This window comes from Haliotis cracherodii, unplaced genomic scaffold (genome assembly GCF_022045235.1).
Source record: "Haliotis cracherodii isolate W230 unplaced genomic scaffold, xgHalCrac1.p SCAF_7, whole genome shotgun sequence".
NCBI lineage: Eukaryota > Metazoa > Mollusca > Gastropoda > Lepetellida > Haliotidae > Haliotis > Haliotis cracherodii.
In genome coordinates, this window is record NW_027266330.1 from 38557280 (window position 1) to 38568872 (window position 11593).

General features: G+C 40.4%; 2 protein-coding genes across 9 annotated transcripts in view; one reads left to right on the forward strand and one right to left on the reverse strand.

Annotated features, from left to right (window-relative positions):
• The window catches only part of LOC139447120 (monocarboxylate transporter 5-like), a 55143-nt gene extending 50050 nt beyond the window's left edge, over nt 1–5093 (forward strand). For all 5 annotated transcript variants that reach the window (XM_071228293.1, XM_071228295.1, XM_071228294.1 and 2 more), the window contains 2 exons: nt 240–1607; nt 3538–5093. In XM_071228293.1, coding sequence (XP_071084394.1) covers nt 240–1607; nt 3538–3722 — 1553 coding nt within the window. In that variant the 3' untranslated portion in view covers nt 3723–5093. The remainder of the gene's footprint in view (nt 1–239; nt 1608–3537) is intronic.
• LOC139447121 (monocarboxylate transporter 12-like) overlaps nt 1–9255 on the reverse strand; it is a 61171-nt gene extending 51916 nt beyond the window's left edge. For all 4 annotated transcript variants that reach the window (XR_011652007.1, XR_011652008.1, XM_071228301.1 and 1 more), the window contains exon 1: nt 9177–9255. The gene's annotated coding sequence lies outside the window, so the exon portion shown is untranslated. The remainder of the gene's footprint in view (nt 1–9176) is intronic.
• Nucleotides 9256–11593: the final 2338 nt, after the last annotated feature.

Below are 11593 nucleotides of genomic sequence, written 5' to 3' on the forward strand. Positions count from 1 at the left end.
TTCCACTGGTTTAAAAGTATCTTTGAGTATACAACTCTCAAACTGCGTTATGGTTAGACACTCAATACACACACCCCCCCCCCCCCCCCCCCACCCCCCCCACCCACCCACCACACCCCACACCCCACACACCCCACACACACACACATATATATGTAATATTATGTAATTATGTAATATATATATATGCAGTTTATTCACAAATTGAAGATTCAGCACACGACTGTTTTTTTTGGCAGGAATGGGATCAGCCTTACTCTATGGTCCCGGTCTTGTCATCATTGGTCTTTATTTTGAGAAGAGGCGGGCCCTTGCTCAGGCAATAAGTAGCTGTGGAGTAAGCCTTGGGGGGATGATAGTACCACAACTCATCAGATATCTGTTGACCGAGTACGGACTAAGAGGCACGCTTCTTATAAGTGGAGGATTACTTATGGAAATTCTGATCTTTGTTCTTCTGTACAGACCAGCGCCATGTAGACAGAGGCTGGAACCTGAAGAAACCAATGGACTTGATGTATTGGAGAAGTTTAAGGAACAGATTAAAAGTAAAAGTGATTTTGAAATTGTTTCTATAGAGCCCATAAATGACAATATTTCCCTTCCTCCCACACCAGTCACTCTGTCTCGAATCGGCCACATTGGAAATGGAATCAGAAATGGACATACCGAAACTGATGCTGTGAATGGTCGTCCCAAACAGAACATATCTGTTGCGAAGATGCTCATGCAGAAACATGAACCATTCCGAATACGAACAGAATCTGACCCAACAATTCAACTACATAAACGAGGTGTCCTACGTTCCTTCCGTGTTCAAAATGAGCCTCTTCTCCCAGACGGATCCGCCGATGGTGTCCAAAGTTCTCAGAGTGAGACTAACATTTCCGATGAGAGCAGTTCTCTTGGTGAGAATGAAGACCCATTGTCTCCAATCCGTCTTCACCAAACCCACAAAGGACACGACAGCTACTTCGGTAGTTTCATTGACACACTGTCACAGTCCAGTTATCTTAAATACGCCAGCATTGCTGACATCAATATAGTCTCAACTCTAAGTCTCAACAACATCATTACCCATTCTGAAAATGTTGAAGAATTTGAAGGAAATGTCTCCTGTTGTACGAAGGTTAGAAGATCACTGGACTTCTCAGTTTTGAAACGAGCTACGTTCTATGTGATTGCCTTTTTCAACTTTTTCGGTGTTTGCGCAGTTTCACTCTTTGCTGCATACCTCCCAGCAGCCGTAGAGGAAGCTGGCTTTACAAATGTGGAATCAGCATTGCTGATCACAATATATGCTGGAGTCGACTGTCTCAGCCGATTTCTGTCCGGAGTGATTGTTGAATCAGGAAAAATCAGGGCTCATCATTTACTTGCTATATTCATGACTGCTACAGGTGTGTTGTACCAATTAACAAAATATTATACCTCTTTCAACCTTTTGATCATGTATTCTGTGCTATTCGGGATGTTTTCTGGTGGCTTTCCTGCAATGAATCCTGTGGTGATGGTTGAACTTCTTGGCCTGGAGACCTTTCCTAAAGCTCTTGGATTTGTGCAAGTTTTCACTGGTGTCTCTCTCGCTGCAATACATCCCGTGCTGGGTAAGTAGTTTCATTTTAATAAACACAATCCACATGGGTAAATATGACGGTGGTTGATTGATAAATTCTGAGCCTCCTATAGGAGGAATTGAGTAATTGTGAAAGCTTATGTTGTGGACATTACATGATGTCATAGTTGTATATCCATAACACAACTTGAGTCAGTTGAGCAAATTGTTCTCTGTGACAATTCAAGCAGGGATCTGTGACATTTGGAAAATCGACTTGAGGAACATGCATATAGCAGGTGCAGGTACAGTATGTCTCGTGATAATCTAGCATGGGCAGAAAAGGACCTCACAACGATATGTGACTATTGATGAAATCCGCATTCGCCACTTCCAAACAACAATAGAAAAGGTGGAAGCATCTGGCATCTTATTCACCAAAGAAAGACTATCCCATCAGCTGGAAACGTTATGGCCCCTGTGTTCTTGGATGCCGATTGTGTCATCAAGGTGGGCTATCTTCCAAAAGGCCAAACAATAAACGGAGCATATTATGCTGCACTTCTGAGGCAATTACGGGATGAGTATTAAGAGTACGCTAGGAATAGGTGTGCCCCTCTATCAGAACAATCCACCAGTGCATGGGTCAGGCATTGTCATGTCTACAATCCACGAGTGAGGCTCGACATTATTCTCCTGATCTGGCCTCGCCTGACTTTCATCTGTTCCCATACCAATCTCATTTAAATCAGATCTTAGTTCTCGCTGCCGCTAAAAAAGATCTGAGGACATCCCATTACGGGTCACGTCAGATCAACCTTTCGAGAAATCTGACCGACCAATGGAATTACTGACAAGAAGTCGACATTAGCCAATCAGAAGGCAGCTTTCTCGCGCTTTACGGCACTAATTGCAAATTGAAGACTACGCTTCGAAACATATTTTGACAAATTCTCGCTTAAAAATTTGAAACCTGAACAAAAGAACATTCTCGAATGGCTAATATATGGTATAGATTGTATAGATTCAGTCGGAATACCCCCTTTTAAAGTTTTCGAGGCTGCATGATGAGAAATCACATTCCGACCGTCACTTTCATGATCTGGTAAGCAGCGCTCTGATTGGTAGGGTGAAAGGTCGTTCTGACGTGACCCCTAATGTTTAGCGGTACTAAGATGTGATTTTAATGAGATTGTTCCCGTACACAAATGTAGCTCCAGTGGGAACCCATTTCGATGCCTTCATAACAGGTGTGGAGAACCTTTTGGACAACCAGGAATAGGGCTTCCGCGAAACTGTGACAAAATCCCTCCAACATTGGTGGTAAAACATTTATCAATGTGGATGGAGACTACATTGAAAAAATAACTAATTTCAATGTCTTTACGTCAAGTCTTTCTATGTGAAGCTCAAAACTTATCAATCACCCCTCGCACCACTAAATTAGTTACAATGAAGGATGTTATGATTGTCATTGGTTGTAGAATTAGAACATTAAAATAGTATGTACTCTGTCTTTGGGCAAAGGAGGTTCCGTGTACTTCAAATGTTCCAGGATGTGCTGTTCACGAATTCGAATTGCAGATTCATCCCAAATAGGTTCTCTGAACTAGCTCGATAGCACACGTACCTATACAGAATATGCTAGTTTTGAATCTCCTCCAACAAGCCATACGAAAAGTGTAAAAAACAATTCCCGCTGTTTAATAACTGAAATACTGTTCAAGCAGTTTTAAAACAACCCCATTCATTCCCTCTTGTAACAAAGTGGCAGGTTAGGATGCATATTCACAGGACAAGGTATGTATGAATATATACAGTAAAATGTCCCACAATTTGGCACGGCCCTTGGTGGTAAGTATGTATTTATTTTGAACAACACAAAGTGCTGCTGAAAAAGAGTATCATTCTGGGATATGTATTTGTGTAATATGGGGTAGGATTGTGCTCGCTTCCTCACTCATCTTTGTATTTACTTCCAGGAGCCTTAAGAGACATCACGGGAACATACCATGCGTCTTCTCATCTGTTAGGTGCTTGTGCTATAATCTCGTCAGTCTTTCTCCTCCTCGAGCCTCTTGCTCGTAAATGGGATTGTTCAAGGAACACCAAAACCAAAGAAGGGGAACTCAAAGCTTTGAACAGTTCTGGTAACAAGGTCATGTGATAGTGATGAAATGTAGTATTGTTTGCGTACGATAATAATGCTGTATGGACGAATGCAGTGTGTGGTAGTGTATGATTTAAACGTGAGTAAGTCATACAGATTATAATTGAATTCTGATATTGACAATCAATTGATTTTGAATTATCTTCCTAGCCTTGAAAATATACAAGAGACTCTTCATCTTTCATTCATGTAAATGTAATATGCAAAGCCTTATTTTTGTCACGATATAGCCATCCTTTCATCTGAATATTATTTTAACCTCATGCAACATTGACATTAAGTGAAACTAATCACACATTATCATCCTAGACTGTGGCTAAACGACAATATTATTGATTTGTTTTGATACTTAAATTCATTCATCAGCTCCCATCAACGTTATTATCCGTATAATCTGTATTTATTCCATTTGTTGCATGTCCACTTACAAATTGAAACAATAAGTTAACCCAGAAATGGATACGTTAATGAATTCAGTTTGAAACCAACAAACCACAAATAAATGATATACAATAAACAATTGTATTATAAAATTAACTAGGTTTACACACCAATACAAATTACTGCAAAGTAATTACAATGTCACTACGAAACAGAGTGGCACTACAAAATTCAATGGCAGTACGATTGCAATGGCAGCATAAAATATAATAACAGTGGTAATAATATTCACCTAGCAGCAACAGTGGCCAGTGAATATTCAGGGTACAAACAATGATCTTCACACATCCGCTGGTCTTGATGTAATACGAGATGTAATATGAGATGTGCGAGGCACGTATTTGTCCCTTTTTACAGGTTAAATACTTTCTAGAAGGTTGTATACAGTGCTGGATTAGTCTTGCTGTTCTAGAAGATTTCAGATTACACTTGACTCGAAAAGCATCTAAATATCGTAACTTTCAATGCAATTGCCTACATTAGATAGCAACACATTCCTGACAACAGATCATTGTCAAAGCACAATGATGTGAACTTCTACCAAATCTTAACAGACACAATTCCGTCATTGTTTAACAATTAACATTAACATTAAATATTCCACATACATTTCCTCCAAATGCATACAAAATTACAATTGCTGCAAGAAATAAACACCATATTTTTGTAAATCAGAAACTGTTTGTTTTACGTTTAAGAATGCATTTTGTATTCATGATCTCAAGAGTGAATTGCTTTCATAAGTTCCTTTACTATTTTAATTTGAATACTTTCATTCACCTGTGTGACATGCATAACTATCATTCAGACATTCTCATAATAATAAATGGCTCAAAGTGTATATAACTGTGTATGATCATAATGGTCAATACGAAGACTGTTTACATGTATTATGCAAATGTCACAATAAATATTCAAGAAACAGCATCAACTATTTTTGTCATGCTTTGTTGAAAACAATTTCTCAATGTGTGTACAAATGTGTGTTACCATTTTGCATTATTGCACTGTTGAATATGGTTGTCTGTTACCCTTATGCTGAACTCACCTACTTGAAAATGTATCCAATCCAGGAAAAGCAGATTATAAATGGGATTGTAAATATTCTAAATTAGGAATAGACAGTGTATTAAGCGAAATACCATGAATTTGGAAATTACTCGATTCTGATTGGTCACCACCCCCCACCCCCCACCCCGACTGAAACAGCCGATAGACGGATAATATTCAAAGAATTGTCGGTAGGCATAGAAACAATAATTTACGAGTAACGAGAATAATCCACCATTTCACCATTTCAGTTTATTGTTTCCATAACCCTGCGACAATTTTAAACATAAGAAGCTAAAAAGGAACACTTATATTCACCCTTGTGAGAAAGGCGAAGTGACATTTTGTCATATTCCTACGCGTGTGAAACAGCATCGAAGTCTTGAAATTTAACCGAAGCACAGTCCAACTGTTTTATGATTCCACGATAGTAAACTAGTTCAAATAAAACTTATCTGAGTCTGGAAATTTTGACCATACATTCCGTCAATCAGCATTGAGAATCATTTTGTTTTCATTCATTATATACTGTGAAATATTTCACAGTAGATGACAAGGTAGGTATCTGACAAATAAACACATGCAGTTTACATCAAACAGCCGGCTTACATCAATACCGAGTGAACAAAAAAAAATGCGATTTCTGCAATGTCAACTCTAACAATTTGCATAAAAAGATCCACCAACAAGTGAAGTTTATTCCACAAAAATGCTTATGTGAACAAATGTTTTTAAACAACAGTCAGTGTCAAATATAAACAATGGAACGGTGCGCAACCCTGACCTGGAAGGGATCAGTATTTCTTTAGCACGAAGTTACGGAACGAACTTCCAGATACTGTGCACAAGTGTATAAAAACCAAGACACCCGTCGGGAAGAAGAGTTTTCAGTAGTGGACACTTATTCTGAATCAGATGATGTGGCTATGATACGGCAACGTTTGGAAGAAGTGTGTTCAACGGCAGACCGGACGGACTTGCAAGTGTTTATTTCACATACACCGCCGTACATTGGACCGGGGAAGAGGGAGTGTACCATATTTGCATTTGTGTTTGGTGAATTGGATGAGAGAACCACGTCAGAGTTACAAACAGGTTGGGCCCAGGTTCTCTGCGTGACAGCACGAACACCCGTGGGATGAACACCGGTTCGGGTTTTGGTTTGCCGTTCCACAAGATACATGATACTCCTGATACTCGGAATGGCGTTTCTGTGTGGAGTAATTGACCGCAAACCGAAATATATCATAATGTGTTCAATATGGATTCCGGTGAACTATACCGAATTGACTTGCATCTCTCAGTTGTTTTGATTTCATGGTCAGAACTAGCCTCAGCTCGATAAAGAAGGTTTCCTTTCCCTTAATGTTTTCTTAGTTTTTGACTTAATGACATGCCTTAATTTCCGGCGCACAGAACAATTCAGTCGTTAGGTGACGTCACATGGGATACGTCGACATTCCTCTTGGATGGCCTGGATCAGTTCTTGTTGTTTGGTTGGATGATGTGGTCACTGTCGAACACGACGATGCATGACATTCCTGAGGCTGTCTATGGGGATATGTCTGGGGAGCGTGCAGGCCACGGCAACACGTTGACCTTGTCGGTTGCATGGAAGTTTTGTACGATTTGGGCTGTATTGGGTCTTGCGTTGTCATGCTGATAAAGGACACCACGTGGCAGTTGTTGTAGAAATGGTAGGGCAATCGGACGACGAATGCCACCCATGTTACTCTGAACTGTCCAATTTCCGTTAACGATGACAGTGGTGCTCTCTCCTGCCCACAAATTCCTCCTCACACCATAACACCCCTTCCACCATGTGGCACGACCTCCTAAACAAAACATGCCGCCGTTCTTTCTCCCCTTCGTGTTAAACACGCTGTCTTCCATCAGCTCTGAACAGATAGAAACGGCTTTGATCAGTGAAGACTACCCTCTGCCAGTCACGTCGCTGCCAAAGACGCACAGACCGGGCGCATCGCAATCTCTGACGATGAAGTTGCGCTGTCAATAACTGTTCTCTGTAAGGTCAGGAAGCCCTTATTCTTTGAGCTCTATCCGCCTAGCCAATGTCTGTTGACTAACCATATGTCCTAAGGCATTCGTCGCTGATGACGTTACTACCAGAGATGGAAAGTACGCAAGTACCGGTCTTCATTGGACGTAGTTACCTTGGGTCTCCCTGTTCTTGGTCTATCTGATGTCTACCCGGTCTGTACGTAACGTTGCAACACGGAAACAACCAAAAGTTCTAGCAGTGATGGCTCCCATCTGTATCATACCCAGGGCCTGGTCGCGTTGTTCGGGTATCAGTCCTGGCATTTCTGTGGTAGTTTTTATTTTTTTTATCAGTGTGAGTGTCCGTATCGTTTATATACTCTTATTGCACGTGTAGTTTCGGCTGCCCAAGAGGCAAGTGTTTTTCGCTTTTTCGCATTCCACAAACACATGTGCCGTGGACATTTTTCACTTTCTGCATATAACATTGTTGTGTGTGGATGACGTGTTTTGCAGTGATTTAGTTTGAACGTTTTTAAATTTTTGCAATTTCATTTTAAAAGTGGTAAAGTTTCTTTTGGCCGTCACTTTATTTACCTGCATTGAAACAATGAGGATTCCCTGAATCAAATCCGATCGCAACAATGTCGGACAAGTCAATTTTATGAAGTGAGGGGATTAAGTTTGGTATTTGCTGAATATTCTCAAATAATTCTCACATCTGTACCTTTTCTCCTAATACTGATAATCATATCTCTCCCACTTTTGGGTGTGATCGTTCGGCCATTGCGTTTATCTGCGTTGCCCAGCTACATCGAAGGGGAACAACTCAGTACTCTCGCAAAAATAATGTCGTCTAATTTAAGACGTCATCTCAAGAAATGATGTCAAGATAGAACAGTGTTTCATCGTGAAATACACCACGCCTCGTTCCTTATTGTTGTTTGTGAGTTATCGTGAGTCTTACATTGTACATTATCAACGTAAGCACAGATTGTAGGACAGACACACGAATTTGTTCACTACAAACGTAGTTAATTCAAACTTAACATATCGTTTTCAGTTTAAACAAAATCAGTAAACACCCTATCGTGCCACTGGATTTCCTCGCCCGTCACGTGATTGTCTGGGCTGTTGACAGGCCACTGTCTCGCGGCTCCAGGCAACAAACAGACACTCACTTGTGTAAATTTTGTTAGTGGCGGGTGATACCCGCCGGGCAGAATATGCTTATCCTTTTCGCGAACACCGTATGTCGTCACTGAATTTCAGTAATCCATTCTTATAATTTTCATCGTTATTTTACCCTTTACGCCCCACGTTATCCGTTCCAGCGGATAACCGAGACTGAATATTCTCTATCGTTGACATTTGATAGTTATTTATGAGATACAGTTATGATGAATTATTTTAAATGAATTACAATTAACTTAGGCCATCACTAGATTCGTGCATTTACTCAATGTACAGCTCACACACGTTTGTCGGCTACAACAGACTGTTCGTTGCTGGGATATGACGCAGTGATCACACATTTACACGACAGCCCATGTGTTGTGATGTGAAGGGATGATGTCAACACAACTGGGTTGCAAGGAAGTGGCATAGTAACCCTATGCCCCCATGGTCACTTGCTGCTGGCAACTACAGAACTAACTACAGTTATAACGAACACGCTCATAACGAACTGACCGATATAGCGAGCTTATTTTTTAGTCCCGGCCATTTGTTGTATATATGCTGTATATATGCTTATAACGAACTACGGTTATAACGAACTAAAATTAGTGGTCCCTTTGAGTTCGTTATAACCGTAGTTTACTGTATTTTACTCATTTGCTATTTGAGCCTCCTCTCTAGTCAGGGCATGAACGGGACACAGAATCTACCAAAAGCTTTCCTATTTGGCACCAGATTGGGAGGCTGTCTTGAATGAGATGAGATAAGACATGGACTTACCCTGAGGACGTTGTGCGGACTTTCAGCTGTATGATATGGATCTGAACAACCACACAGCTCCATCTATGATTCACGTCACGACAGATGCTGCTAAACGCGCTATTACACAGGCTCACACGCTGATGAGTGTAATTAGTTTGACCTTCAGCATTTGACTGCCCTGAAGCAGTCATTGTATCATTGTAGTGGGTAAATAGAAACAATGCCTGGTAAGGAAATGAATTCAACATGACTGACATTGTTGTTACACAGAAACGCATTGTATTACAGTAACAGTGGATTTTATTTGATTTATTCCCGGCTGACGTTCAAAATACTGACGTTGTATATGACAATTTGTAATTTGAGATTTTGACTAAATCTGTACGTACCAACAGCCAACAGCTCGATAACTGAATCACATTCACATGATGACAATATAGAACATTGGTTTCATGTATATGTATAAAAGGTATATTTAACGTCTTTGGGCATATCATTTGACATTTGATTGTGTCAGACTATATTGTTTGAATGTTACCTAGTGATTATAATGTGTATTGTATAGTATGGAAATCTTAAATGCATATTTAGTCAAAATTCTATTCCAGTTCAAATGTTCCTCTCGATGCCAGTGTCAAGACAGTGTACTCTCACGCACAGCAGGGGGTCAGGGGAGGGATGGGCGTGGGGAGGGGGTCGGTTTCACTGCCTTCATGGGGAGAGAGTGAAATATGAAACCCTGAACAAGACTCCATCCGCTACTAGCAGACATTTTGCTATGGAAACACACTTCCTACATGTACATGTATGGTCACCTCACTGTGAAAATATTTCAGAGAAGGAAAATCAGTTCTTAATTTATCTTAAAGAAATTCAAATTCAAATTAAGCATTTATATAGCGCTATTTATCCAGACATACTGCCTTCTCAAGAGCACTCAGTCGTATGCTCTTTTGAAGAGGATGGTCTTTAGTTTTGATCTAAAGGTGTTGACATCTTCAGATCCCCTGACATCAATGGGCAGTGCATTCCATAGAATTGCACCTGCTCTTCGGAAGGTTCTGTCGCCATATGTTGTTCTGCTGGTTGGTAAATATTATAAAAAAGGAGCCCACAGAAAAGTTAAAAATTATAGACGTGCATGGGATACATTGGATATACTTGTTTCGGGATCTGTATGAATTTGACTGATGCCAAATCCAAACCTGGATTACTCAAAGAAAAAAATAATTTCAAAATATTTTGTTGACTGTGTGCATCAATACATTTCCTAGTGAATCTTCATAACATCGTTCTGTACAATGTGGCTTCATTAATAACGTCATGACTACAGCTTTACTTTACTATTTCACTAGTGTATCTAATATTGCCACCCATCCACTGAAGAGCAAGAACACCTACTCCAGAATACAAACATGGCGTCAGGAAGCTATCACTGGCATCATGTTTCGTGGCCTAACAATACACACAACCATATGTTTTCCCAATTACTTCCAGGGTAACGTTATATTTATTTTAAATAACTAACAGCTATTACATGTACATATGTGCACAATCTGGCCTTAAAAGCGGCAATAAAAATAATTGAACAAGCTCAAATAGGTCCTTTTCCGAGTTCAGGAACCTGTACACATCAACCCCAGCTCCGCACCAAATGTCACCTGCTTGAAAATATCTATGGTCACATCCAGCATAAGTCATCATGTTATAAAAGACCGTACCAAATATAGAAAAACATGGTCAATCTTAATTACTGGATGGATGGACATTTTAAAAAAATTCTTCAAAAAAATCTTACACAAAATCATCCACCACAGCTGCACGATGCTATCTACCGCCGTCCAATCTAATACAACTGGTAGGGTGTGTATTTACAAGTACAAGTGTACGTATATTTGTATATCTAACAGCAGTTAGAAACGTTTGAGTTGCGTTTTGTGTCGAAGTGTCGTAAAATCCCAACTGCCCCGATTTGGACACATGGAACTCATGTCCTGCAATGCATAATGGTAGGGAGTGAGTGAGTGAGTGAGTGAGTGAGTGAGTGAGTGAGTTGGTTTAACGCCGCTTTTAACAGTATTCCACTTTTATCGCGGCGTGTCAGCTTAATGTGGGAGGAAAGCAGTATGGTGCTGGCAAACTTAGAAACATAATCGGGGCGAACCGGGATTCGAACCTACAATCATAGGTTTCTGGCCTGCCCAAGGGACGCAACTCTGCACAGCGAATCACGGCGCCTTAGACGACTGGGCCACCCGTGCCCCCGCATACTGGTAGTGTCAGATACACATCAATACGTACAGGTATCTGTTTGTGTGTTGTTTAACGACACTCAGCAATACTCCAGCTATATGACGGCGGTCGGTAACTAATTGAATCTGGATCAGACAATCCAGTGATTGACATCAGGTGCATCGAACTACGCATTTGGGATG